The sequence below is a fragment of the Sapajus apella genome, unplaced genomic scaffold (genome assembly GCF_009761245.1).
Source record: "Sapajus apella isolate SASKATOON/1434 unplaced genomic scaffold, GSC_monkey_1.0 scaffold81, whole genome shotgun sequence".
In the NCBI taxonomy this organism is placed as follows: domain Eukaryota; kingdom Metazoa; phylum Chordata; class Mammalia; order Primates; family Cebidae; genus Sapajus; species Sapajus apella.
In genome coordinates, this window is record NW_022437021.1 from 8,677,826 (window position 1) to 8,701,716 (window position 23,891).

The window sequence follows — 23,891 nt, forward strand, 5'->3', positions numbered from 1 at the left end:
ACTATAGGACACCAAAGTTTTGAGTTACTTTTTTCCAATTAATTTACATTCTTCTTTGCCCATAACCAAATTAATCTCAGGTTTTATCTGCTCCTGGTAGCAGATGTGAAGATTATACATCAACTGTTTATACACACAGATTAATCTCTGAATATAAGATTAGGTTATTTATAAGGGAGAATTTTTTTTACAAAGTGAGAGGAAAGCTGCAATCTTTCCCTAGAGTAAAGATTTCCTAAAACTTTGATGGCTGACTAAACAACCTGAAAAGGCTTATTATAGGAGTAATGCTATACACAACACTAACGGTGAACCATTATCATTATTTGTGGATACTGTTCATAAAGGAAAGATAATCATGGTCAGAGAAATCTGTGATCAAGAAGCTGAATAATAAAATCAGGATAAGGAAATTAATATTATCTTTTTATTTCATGTTCAAATATTCTCCCATCATGCTGCTTGTGAGAATGCTATGGCCTGAGTAAATAAGGGATTTGGTGAGGAAGGGAATAAGTTCTAATTAACTAACAGGACAAACAGAAAATTAATAGGACAAATTAACTAATAGGACAAACAGAAAAACAAGATCACAAAAGTAACACATCTCATATCACTAATTAGATTAAATAGACTAAATGTTATACCTAAAAGTAAAGACTGTCAGACTGGATATTTTTCAATGCAAGACTTAACTATATGCTGTTTACAAGAGGGGCACTTTATATATAAAGTATGGAAGAAGATACACCTTACAAACATTAATCACAAGAAAACTGTGAAGAAAATATTAAATATCAGACAATGTAACTTCAGGGCAATAAGTATCTATGTGGAAGGGATCTATTTCCTAATTATAAATGGACTGATTCATCAAAAAGACAAAATTATTCTAAATGTTTTTTCACCTAATAACAGAGTTTCAAAATACATAAAGCAAAAAGTGACAGACCTGAAAGGAAAAATAGACAAATTCAAAGTTACAGTTAAGGATTTCAACAATCCTCCCTCAGTACTTGAAAGAAAAAAGTAAACAAAATCATATGGATATAGAATATTTAACACTATTAACCAATTTGACTAAATGGGTATTTTTACTTTTATTTTTTTATTTTTTGAGACAGAGTCCCACTCTCTCACCCAGGTTGGAGTGCAGTGGCACAATCTTGGCTCACTGCAAGCTCTGACTCCTGGGTTCAAATAACTCTCTTGCCTCAGCCTCCTGAGCAGCTGGGATTACAGGCAACCGCCACCATGCCTACCTAATTTTTTTAAATTTTTAGTAGAGATGGGGTTTCACCATGTAGGCCAGGCTGGTCTTGAACTCCTGACCTCAGGTGATCTGCCCACCTTGGCCTCCCAAAGTGCTGGGATTACAGGTGTGAGCCAGTGCGCCTGGCCTAACTTGGCATTTTTAAAACACTTTACCCAATAACTGAAGAATATATTTCTTTTTCAAGAATACATGAAACATTCACCAAGACAGACAATATGCTAGACCATAAAGCAAGTCCCAATAAATTTTATTTAAAGAAAATGAAATGACAGCATTTTCTCTTATTGCAACTAGATTAAATTTAAAATCTATAATAAAAAGATGCCTGAAAAACATAACCAAATATTTCGATATCAAGCTCTACATTTTTAAATAACCCATTGGACAAAGAAGAAAGCACATGAGAATTTAGAAAATGTTTTGACTAAAGTAAATAAAAATATGACAAGCCAAAATGAGAGGGAGGCAGGTAAGACACTTAGTGTTTGAAGGGAAATGCATAGCTTTAAGTGGTTATGTTAGAAAAGGAAAAAAAAAGTTTAAAACAGTGATCTAACCTTCTATCTTAAGAGCCCAGAAAAATAAGAGTAAATTAAACACAAATCAAATAGAAAAAAAATGAGACTTAAAAACTTTAAAAAAGGCCGGGCGCGGTGGCTCACGCCTGTAATCCCAGCACTTTGGGAGGCCGAGGCGGGTGGATCACAAGGTCAAGAGATTGAGACCATCCTGGTCAACATGGTGAAACCCCGTCTCTACTAAAAATACAAAAAATCAGCTGGGCATGGTGGCGCGTGCCTGTAATCCCAGCTACTCAGGAGGCTGAGGCAGGAGAATTGCCTGAAGCCAGGAGGCGGAGGTTGCGGTGAGCCGAGATCGCGCCATTGCACTCCAGCCTGTGGAATAAGAGCGAAGCTCCATCTCGAAAAAAAAAAAAAAAAAACTTAAAAAAAAAAATCAATGAAATTGATTAGCAGGGCTTGTCTAATAAAGAAAAAAATCACTACAGATTATATAGATATTAAAAAGATAAGAGGATATTATGAAGAGCTTTATGCCAATAAATTTGTTAATTTAGATAAAATTCCTTGAATATGACTATATGTAGAAAATCTGAATATTCCTGTATTATTAAATAACTTTAATTATTAATTTAAACTCTCTAAGAAAACCGCAAGGCCAGATGGCTTCACTGATGAATTCTACCAAACACTTAAAGAAGATAATACCACTTTTATACAAACTTAAAAAAAAAAAAAGAGTTTGAAACTTTTCCTAACACATCTTGTCAGAGCAGCAAATCCTGACTAAAACCAGAAAACTACATTCCAATATGCCTCCTGAACCTACAAATTAAAAATGCTTAACAAAACATAGGCAAATCAAACCCAGTAATACACAAAAATATAATCTACCATAACCAAGTGAGATCCATTTAAGAATACAAATTAGGATAGGGATCCAAGATGGCCAGATAGGAACAGCTCTGGAGTGCAGTTCGCAGCAAGAACAGCATAGAGGGTAAGTGACCACTGCATTTCCGAACAAGTTATTACTGCCCACAGACCAGGAGATTTCCGGGCTGAAAAGCACCATGAGTTTCCAGCACAGCTGTTTCAGCTAGCACAGCGGGTCTCCGCCAGCACAGCGGGTCTCCGCCAGCACAGCGGGTCTCCGCCAGCACAGCGGGTCTCCGCCAGCACAGCGGGTCTCTGCACAAAAACTCACACAAATCTGGGTGGCTGTTTCAACTGGTGCCTAGAATGCCTGGGAGACAGAGCCACCCATTCAACTGAAGAAAGGGGACTGAACCAGGTGATCTGGCTCAGCAGGTCCCATCCCCACAAAGACCAGCAATCTGAAACGCTCTGGATTGAGAGTTTCACAGCAAGCGCAGCTGGACCCAGACGGTCCAGCTCTGTAGGGGGAAGGGCGTCCACCATTACTGAGGCAGTCTGCCACTACTGAGGCAGCACACCATTACAGAGGCAGTCCACCATTACTGAGGCAGACCGACATTACCAAGGCAGTTCTAACTATACCTCTATAAACAAAACCACAAGGAAGTTCACACAGCAGCTGGGCAGAGCCCACAGTAGCTCAGCAACACCTCTGCTGGCAGACAGTGACTAGGCAACCTCCTAGCTGGGCAGGGCATCTCTGAAAAAAGGCAGCAGCACATCAGGAACTTATAAATAAAGCCCCACCTTCCCAAGACAGAGCACTTGGGGAAAAAGACGGTTATGAGTTCCGCTGCAGCAGACTTAAATGTACCTGCCCAGCAGCTCTTAATGGAAAAATGGAGCTAACAATTCAGCACTTGAGCTCCTATAAGGGTCAGACTGTCTCCTCAAGCAGCTCCCTGACCCACGTATATCCAAAGAGACACCTCATAAAGGACGGCTCAGGCTGATATCTGGCAGATTTCCTTCTGGGACAAAGATAACAGAAAAAGAAACTGGCAGCAACCATTACTGTTCTGCAGCCACCACGGGTGATCCCCAGGCAAGCAGGGTCTGGAGTGGACCTCCAGCAGTCCTACAGCAGAGGGACCTCACTGTTAGAAAGAAAACAAAAAAACAGAAAGAAATAACTTCATCATCAACAAAAAGGACATCCGCTCAGAGACCACATCCGAAAGTCACCAATTACAAAGACCACAGGTAGATAAATCCACAAAGATGGGAAGAAACCAGCACAAAAAGGATGAAAACAACCAAAACCAGACTGCCTCTCCTCCTCCAAGGGATTACAACTCCTCACCAGCAAGGGAACAAGGCTGGATGGAGAATGAGTCTGATGAATTGACAGAAATAGGCTTCAGAAGGTGGGTAATAACAAACTTCTCTGAGCTAAAAGGACATGTTCTAACCCAATGCAAAGAAACTAAGAACCTTGAAAAAAGGTTTGATGAAATGCTAACAAGAATAAACAGCATAGAGAAGAATATAAATGACCTGATGGAGATGAAAAACACAACACGAGAACTTAGTGAAGCATACACAAGTTTCAACAGCCGAATAGACCAAGCAGAAGAAAGGATATCAGGGATTGAAGATCAACTCAATGAAATAAAATAAGAAGGTAAGATTAGAGAAAACAGAGTGAGAAGAAATGAACAAAGCCTCCAAGAAATATGGGATTATGTGAAAATACCTAATCTATGTTTGATAGGTGTACCTGAATGTGACAGAGAGAATGAATCCAAGTTGAAAAACACACTTCAGAATATTATCCAGGAGAACTTCCCGAACCTAGCAAGGCAGGTCACCATTCAAGTCCAAGAAATACAGAGAACATCACAAAGATATTCCTCAAGAAGAACAACCCCAAGGCACATAATCATCAGATTCACCAGGGTTGAAATGAAGGAAAACATGCTAAGGGCAGCCAGAGAGAAAGGGCGGGTAACACACAAAGGGAAGCCCATCAGACTCACAGCGGATCTCTTGGCAGAAACCCTACAAGCCAGAAGATAGTGGAGGACAATATTCAAGATCATTAAAGAAAAGAACTTTCAACCTAGAATTTCATATCCAGCCAAACTAAGCTTAATAAACGAAGGAGAAATAAAATTGTTTACAAACAAGCAATTGCTGGGAGATTTCATCATCACCAGGCCTGCCTTAAAAGAGCTCCTGAAAGAAGCACTAAACACAGAAAGGAACAACTAGTACCAGCCACTCCCAAAATGTACCAAATGGTAAAGAGCATCGACACAATGAAGAAACTGTGTCAACTAATGGGCAAAACAACCAGCTAGCATCAAAATGGCAGGATCAGATTCACACAAAACAATATTAACCTTAAATGTAAATGGGCTAAATGCCCCAATCAAAAGACACAGACTGGCATATTGGATAAAAAGTCAAAACCCATTGGTGCACTGTATCCAGGAAACCCATCTCATGTGCAAGGACACACATAGGCTCAAAATAATGGGAAGGAGGAAGATTTACCAAGCAAATGGAGAGCAAAAAAAGCAGGAGTTGTAATCCTAGTCTCTAATAAAATACACTTTAAACCAACAAAAACCAAAAGAGACAAAGAAGGACATTACATAATGGTAAAAGGATCAATGCAAGAAGAAGAGCTAATGATCCTAAATATATATGCACCCAATACAGGAGCACCCAGATATATAAAGCAAGTTCTTAATGAACTGCAAAGAGACTTAGACTTCCACACAATAATAGTAGGAGACTTTAACACTCCACTGTCAATATTAGACAGATAAATGAGACAGAAAATTAACAAGGATATCCAGGACTTAAACTCAGATCTTGACTAAGCAAACCTAATAGACATCTACAGAACTCTCCACACCAAATCCACAGAATATACATTCTTCTCCGCACCACATCACACCTACTCTAAAATTGACCACATAATTGGAAGTAAATCACTCCTCAGCAAATGCAAAAGAACGGAAATCATAACAAACAGTCTCTCAGACCACAGTGCAATCAAATTAGAACTCAGGATTAAGAAACTAACTCAGAACTGCACAACTTCATGGAAACTGAACAACAGGCTCTTGAATGTTGACTGGATGGATAAACAATGAAATGAAGGCAGAAATAAAGATGTTCTTCAAAACCAACGGCAATGAAGACACAATGTACCAGAATTTCTGGGACACATTAAAGCAGTGTCTACAGGAAAATTTATAGCAATAAAAGCCCATATAAGAAGCAAGGAAAGATGTAAAATTTTCGACACCCTATCATTGCAATTGAAAGAGCTAGAGGGGCAAGATCAAAAAAACTCAAAAGCTAGCAGAAGACAAGAAATAACTAAGATCAGAGCAGAACTGAAGGAGATAGAGACACAAAAAACCCTTCAAAAAATCAAGTCCAGGAGCTGGTTTTTTGAAAAGATCAACAAAATAGACAGACTGCTAGCCAGATTAATAAAAAAGAAAAGAGACAAGAATCAAATAGATGCAATAAAAAAACGATAAAGGGGATATCACCACCAATTCCACAGAAATACAAACTACCATCAGAGATTACTACAAACAACTCTATGCACATAAACCAGTAAACCTGGAAAAAACGAATAAATTCCTGGACACTTGCACGCTCGCAAGCCTAAACCCTGAATAGGGTTTAGGAAGTTGTTGAAACCCTGAATAGACCAATAACAAAGGCTGAAGTTGAGGCAGCAATTAATAGCCTACCAACCCCAAAAAGCCGAGATCAATATGAGTTAACAGCTGAATTCTACCAGACATACAAAGAGGAGCTGGTACCACTCCTTCTGATACTATTCCAAACAATCCAAAAGGAGGGAATCCTTCCCAAATCATTTTATGAGACCAACATCATCCTGACACCAAAACCCAGCAGAGACTTAACAAAAAAAGGAAACTTCAGGCCAATATCAATGATGAACATAGATGTAAAAATCTTCAATAAAATATTGGCAAACTGACTGCAAAGCACATCAAAAAGCTTATCCATCATGATCAAGTAGGCTTCATCCTGGGGATGCGAGGCTGGTTCAATATACGCAAGTCTATAAACGTAATCCACCACATAAACAGAACCAAAGACAAAAGCCACATGATTATCTCAATAGATGCAGAGAAGGCCTTCAACAAAATTCAACAGTCCTTTATGCTAAAAACACTCTATAAACTAGGTATCAAAGGAAAGTAATTTCAAAATAATAAAAGCTACTTACGACAAACCCATAGCCAGTATCAAACTGAATGGGCAAAAACTGGAAGTATTCCCTTTGAAATCTGGCACTAGACAAGGATGCCATCTCTCACCACTCCTATTCAAAATAGTGTTGGAAGTTTTAGCCAGAGCAATCAGGCAAGAAAAAGAAATAAAGGGTATTCAATTAGGAAAAAAGGAAGTCAAATTGTCTCTATTTGCAGACAACATGATTGTATATTCAGGATCATCTCGTCCCAAAATCTCCTGAAACTGATAAGCAACTTCAGCAAAGTCTCAGGATACAAAATCAATGTGCAGAAATGACAGGCATTCCTATACACCAATAACAGACTTAAAGAGAGCCAAATCAAGAACAAACTGCCATTCACATTTTCTATAAAGAGAATAAAATACCTAGGAATACAACTAACAAGGGATGTAAAGGACCTGTTCAAGGAAAACTACAAACCACTGCTCAAGGAAATAAGGGAGGACATAAACAGATAAAAAAACATTCCATGCTTATGGTTAGGAAGAATCAATATTGTGAAAATGGCCATACTGCCCAAAGTAATTTATAGATTCAATGCTATCCCCATCAAGCTATCTATGACCCTCTTCACAGAACTGGAAAAAACCACCTTAAACTTCATACGGAACCAAAAGAGAGCCTGCATAGCCAAGACAATTCTAAACAAAAAGAACAAAGCTGGAGGCATCATGCTACCTGACTTCAAGCTATACTTCAAGGCTACAGTAATCAAAACAGCATGGTACTGGTACCAAAAGAGAGATATAGACCAGTGGAACAGAACAGAGGCCTTGAAAGCAATGCCACACATCTACAACCATCAGATCTTTGACAAACCTCATAAAAACAAGCAACGGGGAAAGGATTCCCTGTTTGATAAATGGTGTTGGGAAAGCTGGCTAGCCATGTGCAGAAAGCAGAAACTGGATCCCTTCCTGACACCTGACACTAAAATTAACTCCTTAACTTATGATTAAAGACTTAAACATAACACCTAACACCCTAAAAAATCTAGAAGAAAACCTAGGCAATACCATTCAGGATATAGGCATAGGCAAGGACTTCATGACTAAAACATCAAAAGCATTGGCAACAAAAGCCAAAATAGACAAATGGGACCTAATTAAACTCCAGAGCTTCTGTACAGCAAAAGAAACTATCATTAGAGTGAACCGGCAACCAACAGAATGGGAAAAACTTTTTGCAATCTACCCATCTGACAAAGGGCTAATATCCAGAATCTACAAAGAACTAAAACAGATTTACAAGAAAAAAACAAACCCATCCAAAAGTGGGCAAATGAACAGACACTTTTCAAAAGAAGACATATATGAGGTCAACAAACATATGAAAAAATGCTCATCATCACTGGTCATTAGAGAAATGCAAATCAAAACCACATTGAGACACCATCTCACGCCAGTTAGAATGGTGATCATTAAAAAATCTGGAGACACATGCTGGAGAGGATGTGGAGAAATAGGAACACTTTTACGCTGTTGATGGGAGTGTAAATTAGTTCAGCCATTGTGGAAGACATTGTGGCGATTCCTCAAGGACATAAAATGGAAATTCCATTTGACCCAGCAATCCCATTATATGGGTATATATCCAAAAGATTATAAATCATTCTATTACAAAGACACATGCACACGTATGTTCATTGTGGCACTGTTTACAATAGCAAAGACCTCGAACCAACCCAAATGCCCATCGATGATAGACCAGGCAAGGAAAATGTGGCACATATGGAATACTATGCAGCCATAAAAAAACAATGAGTTTGTGTCCTTTGTAGGGACATGGATGAATCTGTAAACCATCATTTGCAGCAAACTGACACAAGAACAGAAAATCAAACACCACATATAGGCAGGTGTTGAACAATGAGAACACATGGTCACAGGGAGGGCATCATCACACACTGGGGTCTGTTGGCGGGCAATAGGGGAGGGACGGCAGGGGGTAGGGAGGTTGGGAAGAGATAACATGCGGAAAAATGCCAGATATAGGTGATGGGGGATGGAGGCAGCAAACCACATTGCCATGTAGGTACCTATGCAACAATCCTGCATGTTCTGCACATGTATCCCAGAACCAAAAGTGCAATAATATATATGTGTGTGTATATATACGTGTGTGTATGTGTATATATATAAAGAATGCAAATTAGTTTCATTTTCAAAACATCAATTTATACAATTCACCAAATTACCAGATTAAAGGAGAAAATTATAGGATCATCTCAATAAGTACAGAAAAGCATTTGACAAAATTCAACACCTATTCTTGATAAAAACTCTTAGCAAACTATAATAACAGACTGAGAAAACTACTATGTGCCATCTTTCATGGAACAGGAAGGTTGAGCAGAATCAAGAGCTGAGAACACAGAGCCAAGAGTCATGTGGAATTATTTCCAGGCCTTGAAACCCAATCAAGAAAGAGTCAACATTTGCCCAGCAGAATTTCAGAACTGCTTTGTCAGTGTTTTTCTTGTTCCTCGAATTTTCCCTCTTTTGAAAGGTAATGTCTACAGTTCTTTTTTATTACTGGCCCATGACTGGATGCTGGGAGTATGTAGGGCAGATAACTTGTCTCTTTAGTTTTATATACAGAATGATTAAGAGAAACTATACCCAAAGACCCTCATCCACACCTGGACCTGATTTAGATAATGAGATTCTAGATTTTGAGCAGATGCTGTAATTGAATGAAACTCTTACAGACCTAGAAAAGATAATGTATTTTGCAGGTAAAGGGGACAGGAATCTCTGAGGGCCAAAGAGAAGACTTTGACAGACTTTAAGATGGCCTCTAATAGTCTCCATCTCCTGGTACTCATGCCCTTTTGTAATGCCCTTTCCCTGAGCATGAGTAAAACCTGTAACTTGCTTCCAACCAATCACATCTCAAGATAACATCATACAAGATTGTAATTCATCTTGCTAGAGACTCTCTTCCTTACTGGTTTTCATGAAATGAGTACCAGTGTTGTGAGCTGCCCTATGGAGAGGCCCACGTGGGAAAGAGAGCAACCATCAACCAAAAGCCAGCAAGAAACCAAGGCCCTTGGTCTAAGAAGCTAAAAAGAACCGACTTCTGCCAACAACCACTATAGATCTTTCCACAGCTGAGCCTTGAGATGAGACACAGTCCTAGCAAACACTTTGACCTCGGCCTGTGAGGGACCCTGAAGCAGAGAACCCATCTAAGTCATACTTGGACTCCTAATCCACAGAAGCTGTGAGATAACAAATCTGTGTTATCTTAAGAGGTGGGTTTTGTGGTAATTTATTACTCAATTTCTTTCTGATTTTTCTGTACATAAAAAATTATTCCTCAGCAATAGATAAATAATACAATGCCACTGTATAATCTCCTTCCCTTGAGAGGAGGCTGGACATTGGGACTCATTTCTAATAAATACTATACAGCAAAAGTGATCAGATGTTACTTTTGAGATCAGGTTAACAAAAAGACTGTGGCTTCCATCTTAGGCATCTTGTCTCATTCTCTCTCTTCTCTTGATCTCTCACTCTCTCCTCTCTTGATCTCTCACTCTCTCCTGGAACAAGTTGGCTATGATGTTGTTGGGGGGCAGCCCTGTGGAGAGGCCCTTATGGTGAGATACTGAGGTGTGACAACAATCATATGAGTGAGCTCAGAAGCTAATCCTTCCCAGTTGAGACTTCAGATGAAACTGTAGTCCCAGATAACAGTTATGCTACAAACTCATGAGACACCATGGGACAGAGGCACCCAGCTAAACCACACCTAGGTTCCTGATTCCCAGAAGCTATGAGATAATAAATGTTTGTTAATTAAAGCCACTAAGTTTTAGAGTAATTTGTTACACAGCAGTAGATAACTAATACAATATCTACACTAAAAATGACCAAACACTGAAAGAAATTTTAGACTCACTACTAATAAGATGTCTGTTTTTCCCCATTAATCCATACTTTTAATACAATTCCAATAAAAATCCCAGAATTATAGAAATTGACAAGCGGGTTCTAAAATCTGTAGGGAAATGTGAAGGGCCCAGAATAGCCAAAACATTTTTGGAAAAAACAGAATTGAAGGATTTATGTTACATGATTTCAAAACTTACATAAAGCCACAGTAAGAAAAAAAAAAGTGTGATATGGGTAGCCAAATAAAATCAAGTCAAGAAATAGACCCATATTAATACTTTTTGACAAAGACATCAAAGCAATTCATTGAGGAAAGGAAACTCTTTTCAACAAATAGTATTAGAAGAACTGTGTATCCATATAAAAAATAATAAAATAAAACTTAACCTCTACTTTTTACCATGCACAAAAATTAATTTGAAGAGGATCCTAGATCTAAACATAAAAAATAAAACTATAGAGTTTTTAGAAGAAAACACTATATATTATCTTCAAAACTTGGGAGCTAGCAAAAATTACTTAGCATAGAGAAAGCAATAATGATAAAAATTAATGTTAAACTTCATGAAATTTAAAACATCTGCTCATCACAAGATGCCATTAAAGTAAATGAGCAAGCCAAAGACTGGGAAAAATATATTCATAAGGCATATTTGGCAAAGGCCTTCTATCTAGAATATGTAAGTACATCCTACAACTTAACAAAATGACAGAAATTCTGATTAGTGGCTAATAAGTATATACTACACATCATTAATCACAAGAAAAATGCAAATTGAAACCAAAGTAAAATACTTCCACATACACTAGAATAGCTAAAATTAAAGAATGACAGAGCAGATGTTGGTCAAGATGTGGAACAATTAAAACTCTCATACAGTGCTGACGTAAGTATAAAAGAATATACTCACTTTGGAAAAAGGGATCAGCAATTTCTCAAAAAACAGTGGCTCTCAAAGTGTGATTCCAGCACCAGCAGCATTAGCATCACCTGGAATGTGTTGGAAATGCAAATTCTCCAAGCCCACCCAAGATAGAGTGAATTAAAAACTCTCAAGATGGGGCAAGCAATCTGTGGTTACCAGTCAACCAGATGATTCTGATGCATGCTGAAGTTTAAGAACACTGTTAACACAGTTAAACACGTACCTACCCTATGGCCCAGCAATTTAATTCCTAGGTATTTACAGGAAGAAATGAAAATATGTGCCCACAGAAAAGGCTTGTACAAGAATACGCATAGTTGTTTTTTTCCTAATAGTCAAAAACTGGAAACAACTCAAATGTCCATCAACTTAATAGATTAAAAATTGTAGTATAGGCTAGGCACAGTGGCTCACGCCTGTAATCCCAGCACTTTGGGAGGCCAAGGTGGGTGGATCAACTGAGGTCAGGAATTTGAGACCAGTCTGACCAAAGTGGTGAAACCCTGTCTCTATTAAAAATACAAAAATTGGCCAGGCATGATAGCGCATGCCTGTAATCCCAGCTACTTGGGAAGCTAAGGCAGGATATTTGTTTGAACTCAGTGGGGGGAGGCTGCAGTGGGCCAAGATCTCACCACTGCACTCCAGCCTGGGCAAAAGAGCGAGACTCTGTTTCCAAGAAAACAAAAAAAGTGGCATCTTCAAATGACACAAAGTACTTAATAGTTTAAAAGAATGAACTATTGCTACTCTTGACAACATAAACCTCACAGCCATGTGCTAAGCAAAAGAAGCTGCGCATAGTACATGATTCCATCTGTTTGAAGTTCTATAAGAGACAAAAGGAACAGCAGAGGTGGGAGGCACTGACTACAGAGGGTACAAAGGAAGTTACTGGCGTGACGGAAATGCTGTATCTCTCAACTAGAGTGTATATATGTAAAAATTCACTGAATAGTACACAAGGCTTTTATATTTCATTGCATTTTTTAAACTGGGTGCATATGTGTCCAGGGAAATAAGATTTTCCCAAAATATATTCTCAGAAACACTAGTCCTGAGACATGTATATACCATGTAAAGCAAAAGGTTCCACAGTCCAACAAGTTTGGGGAACAGCTGATACATAAAACATAGCAAGATGATGATTTGATAATCTATAACCCAGTTACACTTTATGCAATCTAAAATAAATAAGCTTACTTTTGAGACATTCACACAAACTGCAGTTTTGACATTATTTGTCTATTTCTTGTTTTATTCTAATTTAGCACAGTAAATCATAAGTAACGTTGGGAGACAAACTCTCTCAAACTTGATAGTGCCAACTTCTGATGAGAAAAGAAAACTAGAAACTAATTGAGACACATCTGAGTTTTCAAATAATATGTCTAAAAATCATTTTAAATACACCAAAATTCCGAAGTCACCATCAAAGTTTCTGCTGGAAACAAACCCTGAACAATTTCTTCAAAAAAAACATGAGGTTATATCCTAGCAAGCCTACAATCAAGTTTTTAGAAGAAAACTTTTATTTATTACTTTAAATATTAATTAATGTTGACTGCTTCCAGTAATACCTATTAAATTATAGCTGTATTCCCACACAGCTAGTAATGATTTATTTTCTTCTCAGAATAGGGATTATAAAAAGTTTTATAAGATCACTGAAAGAACAGTCTATAAAGTCTGTGTGAAGTAACAGCATCTATATTCCCATTAGAAGCTTTTTCAAAATAGTGAATTCTATTAAATCTTCTATCCCTCTGGCAGCAGGAGAAAAGGGGAGAAAACCTTCATTTCTCTATAGGGAAGTTACAGGAGGCCAAGGAGTTACAAAATTATTTCAGAGATAAAAGAACATTAGGAAACATTTATTTCATTTTCTGATAAAGAGACAATGTAAACTTCTACATGATTTTCTAAGTACTGGTTTATGATTACTCTTAGGCTGGCAATTTTTCCATTTCCGCTGCGTTTCTCTCCCATAGCACATTCTCATAGTGTCATAATTCAAAACTCAACTTTACCCCTTGCTAGCTGTGGGACCCCGGAAAAGACAAACTAGCTGAGCTCTGTTTCTTCATTTACAAAACAGGAATAATATCAATCTTACAAGGCTGCTGCAAAGATTAAAATGAGATCAAAAATTAGAATAATCAAGGCTCACTACATAGGAGAGGAAGCATCTCCACACCATATATTCAGAGTGCTGTATGTCTTCAAGAGAAAATAAACAAGCCCAGCAAAGCCAAAGACAAATGCACCCCGCAGGAGGGCAAAGTATACACGCACTGCCCTTCTTGTCATGTGGACTTGGAAGCAACTCTTGAAGCAACATCAGTTGCTAGGTCCATTCATTAAACCTAAAGTAAATAAGTTACTTTTGAAAATATTTCACAAAATTCGTATTTTTGACATTGGTTTGTCTATTTCTTGTTTTCCTCTAACTTATTACAGTAAATCATAAGTAATCTTGGGAGACAAACACTCTTAAAATGTATCTAGGTCTATTTAGGTATAGATGAAAAGAAAAGACTAATTTCACAAATAGCACATAATGATAACAAAAGTTAAGCTAGAACAGTTCTTTCTTAAAATGCTAGAGTAAAAAAGAGATGAGAAAAACAACCAGTAGGGAAATGATTAAAAATTCATCCCCATGTTTACAAGACCAGAATTTCACCAAGAGTGAATCTGTATGTATTTTGTCTCACAGACCAATTCTTGTTCCAATCTTGTCTCTCCTCTAATGCCTTATTTTGAATCATAACTTTTTTTTTAAGTTTTCCTCCACATCTTTGAAAATTCATCCATGAGGCCAGTTTTCATTTTATTCTCCCTCTTCATGTGACTTGGCTCTCCCTCTAAAAACATCAAAAGCAGGTGTGGGCTAATGATATTCTTTAGATTAGTTCTAAGGCATTAAATAAATTATTGAAGTTGTCCTTTAAATAAAAAGTCACTATATGAACATCATACCAGATGGAAGATCATCCAAGGGAAATTCAAACAGTCTGGATTTGTAAACTGAATGAAAATGGAAATCCTCCTGAAATGCCTGAAATGACACAAGCAACAATGATTAAGCATGTACAACCGGATTATCTCCAGCCTTAGGCAAATGTAGCTGGAGACCCTTAAAAGAACCACAGCTTGCCTATGCATTCTCCTGGGTTTAGAGAGGCAATGAACCATTGCCCAACCCCTCCTATTCGCTCCTGTATTCTCCCAGCACCAGAGCAACATCCAATTAGAAGAAAAATGCCTACACAGAGAAGCCAAGGCCTACAGTAATGGAAAACAAATGAATGAATCTATTCCCCCAAGGACAAATAAAACATTTGGCAAATGAGTTAATGCTTTTTTATTACAGGTTCCTTTCACGGATCCCTGCACCCTTTTAAAAGTCAGACAGCTTTGGTAGGCAAAGACTACAGAGCTAACAGTCCATGGACCCTGTTCTGAAATGCAAGTGTCATACAAGCTATATTAAAAAGCATGAGATAAAAAGTCACATTTTTCTTCTACAAAATTAATAAACATTCAAATATAATTTCATCTGGCTTCATCCAATTATTTCAAAAAAATAGAATGTCATAAATAGCCAGTTTTTTTTGTAAGCCAGTTTTTTTTTCTGTAAGCCAGTTACCTTACAAAAATCGTACCATCAAGCAAAGTGGCAGGACAGGCAGCAGTGGGTACCCATAAAATAATATACAATACAGAGAATTTCCCAGACAAGACAGTTTATGGGTGACAAAACCACGTACATTCCTTGAAAGGACTTGCCTCTCTGTTTGACTAATGTTGTATGATAAAAGGAAGAACATTTGTGTGTACAGAGCTAGAATGAAAGTGTATTATGTTTCTTTGTAGTCTATAATATTAATTTAACTTCTTCTAATTGGTGGAAAATGAATATTTCAACTAAAGTGAGGGAGACAATTAAGAATACTCAGGTTTCTCTAAAATTCATCAGCAAAGGGCCTTAAAAGCAACAGACAACAGAGAAAAATCTGGAATCTAGAAAAGAGATGAGGGGTGAAAAATCACAGATATGTGGATTTCATCTCTTATGAACTGAATGTATGTGTGTCCCCAACATTCTCATATTGAAGCCCAAGTCCCCAGGGTGATTCTGTCTGGAGATAAGGCCTGTGAGGAGATGATAAATATTAAGTGAGGTCATAAGGGTGACACCCTCATTCAGTATAGCTGGTATCCTTATAAGAAGAAGGGACAACCAGAGTTCTCACTCTCTCTCTGCCATGTGAGAACAGTGAGACAGCAGCAGTCTGCAACTCAAGCAGAGAATCCTTACCAGATGTCAACCCTGCTGGCACCTTGATCCTGGATTTTTCAGTGGCTAGAACCATGATAAAGCAAGTTTCTGTTGTTTAAGCAATCAAGTCTACAGTATTATGTGATGGTAGCCCAGTCAGACTAAGACAGATCATAAACATTAGGGTGGAGATGGAAATAGAGGTTTCAGAACACCTCAAAGGGAAAGTATTATATTTCCAATACAAAAAAGAAAGAAAGAAAGAATTTTATTTTCTTTTGAGACAGAGTCTCACTCTGTTGCCCTGGCTAAAGCACAGTGGCAGGCCATTCAAGCAATTCTCCTGCCTCGGCCTCCTGAGTAACTGGGATTACAGGCACATGCCACCACACCTGGCTAATTTTTGTATTTTAGTAGACATGGGGTTTCACCAAGTTGGCCAGGCTGGTCTCAAACTGCTGACCTCAGGTGATCCGCCTGTCTCAGGCTCCCAAAGTGCTGAGATTACAGGCGTGAGCCACCATGTCTGGCAAGAAATTTTTTGAAAAACAATTGTGGTTCTGACTTACTCAATATTTAGTTTTAAACATACAGACAGTCGCCAGCTTACATGTTTTTGACTTTATGATGCATTTATCAGGGTATTAAATACATTTTTGACTTACGGTATTTTTAATTTATGACAGGTTTATCAGGACATAGACCCATCATAAATCGGGGAACAGCTGTACATATGTTTACTATCCTAGCGCTAAAAAATATAAAAATGAAATATAGAGAAAAAGGGAGAGGAAAAAAGCTCTCAGCATAAACATTTCCATTTGCCACAACAAATAAAAGAAGTACTTACTTGAGTAGTATCATTTTCTTCTGGCTCAATGTGATACGTGTGGTTCCCATCATAGAACATCCCACTGCCAAGGACAAGAAAATAATTAGTCATGGCTAACAACTCTCACCCCAGAACAAGATCATTTTAAAATCAGCAGCAGCCAGAGGACCCATTTTGCTTCTCAATGCTCATTTCCCAGTCCTACCCATCACCTCCAGACATACCACACAAACTGCTGAGAGGAAAAGGACCCTCCTTCTGATTCCTTATAAATAGAGTCACCTTATGCTCAGGATTACCATGCTCTAGCTGTTGCTCATTATTCCTCCTTCTAACACAGAATTCCAAGATTTTAATATGAAAAAGCCACTTGGAGAGCTAGTAAAAACGCAGGTTGTTCAGGAGTCTTCTCAGATTTCTGGACTGGGACCTAGGAAACTGCATTTTAAATAAGTCCCAGGTGATCCTGATGCAGGTTTTCAGGGACTCTACTGAGAATGACCTATCTAACATACACATGCAAGATGTTCTAGTAAGAAGAGCTAACACATTTGAACTTGCCACAAGCTAAATACTTTACACTCACGTTTAATCTTTTCCACAAATCTACAAGGGAAGTACAATGACTATCCTTATTTCACAGGTAAGGAAACGGAAGCCGAAAGAGATAAAGCAACTTACCAAATTATTTAACCAGCAAAAGCAGAAGCAGGAATAGAGCCCAGACAGATGGGACCATAAACACCCCATGTGCAACCTGCTACCTACCTGCATTCATGCATTCATTCATTCAATCAACATGTGTTTACAGAGCACCTACAATGCACTGCTCTAAGTGCTGGGGAATACAGTAGCAAACAGACCAATTCTCTGACTTTGTGGTGCTGATGAGTATTCTAGGGAGGATATATAATAAACAAATAAATATATAAATATACTAGATAGTGATAAATTCTAGGGAAGAAAATAATCAAGTTAAGGGCAGCAATAAATGGCGCCAGAGGGCCGTGGGGGCCACACTAGGTGGGCACCTCCTAGGGCCTTAGCTTTTACTCTAAGAGAGGTGAAGAGTCACTGCAAGGTTCTAAGCAGAGGGGAAACACAGTCTTCCTTAAGTTTTATAATGATCACACCAGCTTCTGTGTTACAATGATTTTTAGCACAGAAGGATAGAAGCAGGGAAGTTACTGCAATAATCCAGGTGAAAGAAGATGCTGGTTTAAACCAAAGCAGTAATAATGGAGGTGATGAGAATTGATCAAATTTGGGATATATTTTGAAAGCAGAACCAGTAGGATCTATTGCTGGATTTGAAACCGGGTATGTAAAACAGAGAAGAGTTAGTGGAGACTCCAAGTTTTTACCTGAGCAAATGGAAAAATGGAAGTGCCATTTAAGGAGATAAAAAAGGATGTGATGGAGTAAGACCCTGTCTCAAAATAAGGGTGAGGGAGAGGGCGGACACAGAAAGAGCCTATCGGGATGGGCCTAGGGAAGCAGGGAGCTGAGAGAAGGATGCAAATCATTCAAGATTTCAGTTTTGAGCTGGGCGTGGTGCTCACATCTGGAATCCCAACACTTTGGAAGGCCAAGGCGGGGGGATCACTTGAGGCTAGAAGTTTGAGACCAGCCTAGGCAACATAGTGAGAGGTGAGATTCTCTCTCTACAAAAAAAATTTTTTTTTTAATTAGGTGGGCCTGGTGATGCTCACCTGTAGTCCCAGCTACTTGGGAGCCTGAGGTAGGAGGATCACCTGAGCCCAAGAGTTCAAGGCTGCAGTGATTCATGACTGTGCCACTGCACTTCAGCCTTGGTGACAGAGCAAGACCCTGTATCTCTTTAAAAAAAGAAAAAGAGTTCCATTTTGGACCTTGTAGGCTGGAGGTCGCTAGCAGGCATCTGAGAAATCCTCTGGAGAGCATTTAAATATACAAATGGCCTCAACTCCTACTCAGACAGATTCTGATAAGCTGTTGCTTTTAGAAGAACATGATCCTTTTACTAAGATCAGGCCCCTTATGATGTTAAAGAAATTTGTCTTATCATTCAGGCATCTGAGGGTAGCAAAGCTATGAGCTTCTGTAGTAATTTTTTTAGTTTTTGGTGGAAATGACTATATGACAGCCAAGCTGCTAAACATAAACTAGTATTTGTCTTTCATTGAAGCTTAAGTGAAATTGGTTGGCTTCCATGAACTATAAGTACAACGGCCTCCAAGTTCTGCCTCTATCCAAATTCTTTCACTTCTGCTATAACATCTTCCACATGTCCTTAACTTCTATATACACACAGAATGATTGTTCTCACATCTGCACTGTTTTCAGCCATGTGTACTTTCTGAATTTGGATGACATTCTATTTGGAACTTAAACAGATGCAGTCTGTAAGGTATTACTGACAATATGTGCCCAAGGAGTCAGAGCAGGAGCCTTTCAAAACAGTAGACCAAATATGGCAGGCAGCATCTCTCTACCCTTGCTGAGAACTGGCCAGAGTGATCTGGAAACTCCTATGAAACCATTACACTTTGCCAAAATTCATGTGGCAACACCAACAAAGTAGCAAGAAGATTATTTTGTTTAAAGAGTACTGAGTGTTATTTATCCTTACATTAGGTTAATGTCCAATGGGAAAGTCATTTCTTTTTATTGGATTTAAACATCATGTAGGCAATATAAAGACAGATTCTGACACTAACCTCGAAAGACTCTAGATTGCTATATGATAATATACCATTATTAATTTCTTAATAATGAATGAATACATGTGTTTTATATGCTTTGAGGATTCAAATAGTTTTGTTTTTTATATAAATACTAATTTTTACATTGCATCCATAACAGTATATACTTGATAAAATTCTATAGCTAGGACCAAGTTGTCACAGATCAACTGAATTAAAATTTCAAAAAGCTGTATCATAAAAAGATTTTCAAAGGAAAAAGCCATTCTTACAAATTTCCACAAGAGGGCAATAAACTCACACTTAACTCCATTATTTAAGGTTCCAATCATTACAGGATTTTTGTCATAACACAAAACACACCAGCACCAAAACACTGCCTAACAGTCCTTCGAATCTAAAGAAATGTGACCTTGCAGGTTCTTTATGGTAAAGATATATGAATCTGACTTTCCCTTCTTTATGTTATTCAACTGAATTTAATAAATCAAAAATGAAAAAAACCTCAATATGCATTTGGTAATTTATAAGGGATGAGTCATAGATGACATAATATATCTCATATCTAAACCACTGTAATTGAGCTGACATACATTATTCAATATATCATAACATCTCCCCAAAATATTTCTTCCAGAAATTTTTGTTCTTAAGGTAAAGCCAAGATGAGAAGTAATAATTGCTGAATAACAAGATGGTACAAGGGTATATTTATCCTGCATGCTCATAAAAGTCTGAGAAAGCCTAAAATGGTCGTACACAATTCTGACAATTTTCCAAGGTGCATAATAGGTTTTCTATTTTTATTTAGTTTTAAATTAAAACATTCCTAAAAGCAGAAGTACAATTTACTTAATTAAAATAATCCTGAAATCCTAGCACTTTGGGAAACTGAAGTGGGCAGATTACCTGAGGTCAGGAGTTTGAGACCAACCTGGCCAAAAGGCAAAACCCCATCCCTACTGAAAATTCAAAAATTAACCAGGTACGTGTAATCCCAGCTACGCAGGAGGCTGAGGCACAGGAATTCCTTGAACCCAGGAGGCAGAGGTGGCAGTGAGCTAAGATCAAGCCACTGCACTCCAACCTGGTGACAGAGTGAAACTCCATCTCAAAAAAATAAATAAGTAAAATAAAATAAAAAATAAAAAATAACCAAGGCAGGATTCTGAGTTCTATTTCTGATTCAGTTACTATACAAGCTCCTAAAAGTTATTTTTCAATCCTTCTTTACATAACTATAGTAGGATTAGTAGCAGGTATCATTCATCGGTTCTCAGGTTAATTTATAGCCCTTAGAAGGAATAAATATCTTCTCTCTGATTCTCATAACATCGTGTCCATTTGGAAAGGCAGACTGGAACAAGTACTGAGAAAGATGCTGACAATATGACTTTGGATTGAGAGTTTAAGAGGGAGAGAGGGGAAAAAAATCTCATTTTTTACATCACTCTTCCCTCCAATATACACTTGCTGTCACAAATGTGGACAGGTCTCACTGTACTATTCCTAGTGACAGATGTGCTTGTCTTCAGCTCATATGTAACAATTTCACTGCTGAAAGGGACTTCAATGTTTCTTTTTCCTAATAAGAAAACAGAGATGGTCTGATATTAAGCATGGATTCCATGTTTGTAAAAATCTCTTTCTTCAAATAATGTATTTAAAGTATTTAAATGTACACATTTATTTACAGTAGTCTTTTAGCACAAACAAGGAAATGGAAGTGTTCCATGCTCTCAGGCACATGGCCTCCTGTCTCTGGTTATTTAACTTATCCTTATATTCGTCTTTCCTTTCTGCCTAATATGGTTACTCCCAGATCCTGATCAGAGGTGTCACTCAGGCAGACTAGCTGGATTTTCTGCTGTGTCCATTAGATCTCTTTCCTAGATTTAAGATCTGTCGGTGTAATACTCTCCTTTGGATACGCTATTCCAGCCTACTGCACTCCACCGTCCTCAGGTGGAATGTCTCTGGAGCCCTCAGGTGCCACCTGTTCTTCAGAGACAATGCTTAGCTTGTATTTTTCTCAGTTTTTTTTTTTCCTCTCTCACAAAAAAAAGTGTGTACATACATATATATATATCATGTTCCACATCAGGAAATTGGGCTAGACTTGGCTTCCCCATGAGACTGTGAACTCCCAGGACTTGTGTTTCAATCACCTTAATTTTCCTAGGACTGGCACACAGTAGACACTCAGTAACTGCTTGTTAGATGAAAAGCCACATCTCTAACTGGCAACAAAAAGGAATTATCTTAAAATTTCTCAGCAAAAATTTAACAAAACTAAAGTGCTGGCTTGTTCTGTGCCAAAAAGCAAAAGCAAACAAGAAGGAAATGAAATTATTTAGTTAAATGAGAATGCTGAGGAATGACACGGTGGCTTTATAAGGGTTACAAAACAAACAAGAAACCACCACCTGTGCATCATCATTATCGACAGGATGGAGGAAGTGGATGTATCCCCACGATAAACATCAACAAACATTATTGGATAGTGAAGGTTATGAGAAAGGAAGCAAGGCCCTGAGGAAGGATGAACTTTGCTCCTTGGAGATCTCTGAGAAATGACAGGCCCTCCCACAAATTTGCTATGAGTTAGGTGGGATTCTGGCTGAGAAAAAGGGCAAAGACATATGAGCTCTTAGGTTACCAGCAGCCTTTTCTCTTTGTGTAAGGAGTCAAGTCACCAGCAGCCTTTTCTCTTTGTGTAGGTTTCATTTACCGAAATTTGTATTATTTGATGAAATGAAAATATAAAAACTAATATCAAGAAGAAGTAGGAGTGTATCAAGGGGCCAAACATCCACAGAAACAGACACTGAAGTTAAACCACCAAACCACTCCTGTCTGAATTTGAATGAAATTAGAGATATACTTCAAATATCATTTTAAGGTATCATTGTGAAATTCCAAAGCCTCTGTTTTCTGCAACACTAATTTTATTTGAGATGGAGTCTAGCATCTTCTTAATGTATATTTCTTGTCCTTTTTTCTTGACAATATATATTTTTTCTTTATTTTGCAAAACGTGGAACTTTTCATTTTTTTTTTTCTTTTTTTTTGGAGTCTGAGTCTCGCTGTATCCCACAGGCTGGAGTGCAGTGGCGCGATCTCAGCTCACTGCAATCTCCACCTTCCAGGTTCAAGTGATTCTACTTCCTCAGCCTCCCAAGTAGCTGGGATTACAGGCACCTGCCACCATGCCTGGCTAATTTCTGTATTTTTAGTAGAGACAGTGTGTCACCATGTTGGCCGGGCCCTCAGGTGATCTGCCCACCTCGACCCCCCAAAGTGCTGCGATTACAGGCATGAGCCACTGCACCGGGGCCATTTGCAACTCTAATTTAAAAATCGCCTTGGTTTATAAAACACAAAAGAAAAACAAATCAGATCCATCACTGATTTAAAATTATTTCTTGACACAAAATAGGGATGTCTACTATAGTGCATTCATAATAAAGAAAATAAATTCTTGAAAAAATAAACAGTACAAGTAACTTTTTGAACACTTACTGAAGTCCGTGGCATGTTGACAATGCAACAAATGAGTCAGTATTACCTCGGATACGGCCCTGGTAGTAACAGTGCTCTCCTCCCTGAAAACAGAAATAAAGAATGTAAGCCTTTGCATCACACAGAGAATCAGCTGCTTCATTTCATAGGAGGTTTCTACTCACGATGCACCTCCATCCACATCTAGAGCTCTGTATGGCATTTCATTATTCACATTAGCATCATTAAACCATTTTTAACGGAATTATTCATAAACACTCTGAGTAAGCTGGCTCCAAATCAAAAGACAGGGAAATAAAAGTTGACTTAACCTTTCTTTTATGTAGGTAATATTAGAGAAACAAAGAAAGAGATATTGAAATACACATGTGGAGTCAAGCACAGTGGCTTGTGTCTACAATTTCAATGCTTTCAGAGGTGAGGCAGGAGCAACACTTAAGACCCGAAGTTCAAGACCAGCCTGCGCAACACAGCAAGAACCTGTCTCTACAAAAAAAATTTTTAAGTTAGCTGGATGTGGTGGCATGTACCTGCAGTCCTAGCTACTTGGGAGGCAGAGGCAGGAGGATCGTTTGAGCCCAGGAGTTAGAAGCTGCAGTGAGCTGTGATGCCACTGTACTCCAGCCTGGACAAAAAGAGTGAAAATTCTGTCTCAAAAGAAAAAAGGAAAAAAAAGACAAGAAAAGAAAGGAAATACATATGTGGCCCTTGCACCAAAGTTTAATCATCTGTTTTTTTAGTTATAA

The 23,891-nt window shown here is 38.2% G+C and overlaps 1 protein-coding gene across 19 annotated transcripts in view; it reads right to left on the reverse strand.

Moving 5' to 3' along the window:
* The window catches only part of ADAM22 (ADAM metallopeptidase domain 22), a 254,110-nt gene that overhangs the window by 74,474 nt on the left and 155,745 nt on the right, over positions 1 to 23,891 (reverse strand). For 18 of the 19 annotated variants that reach the window (XM_032253009.1, XM_032253007.1, XM_032253002.1 and 15 more), the window contains 3 exons: positions 23,146 to 23,228; positions 16,958 to 17,021; positions 14,805 to 14,874 (listed from right to left, as the gene is read on the reverse strand). In XM_032253009.1, the coding sequence (XP_032108900.1) occupies positions 14,805 to 14,874; positions 16,958 to 17,021; positions 23,146 to 23,228 (217 nt within the window). Of the gene's footprint in view, positions 1 to 14,804; positions 14,884 to 16,957; positions 17,022 to 23,145; positions 23,229 to 23,891 lie in introns of all 19 variants that reach the window. The other variant, XM_032253008.1, reaches the window with a different exon arrangement.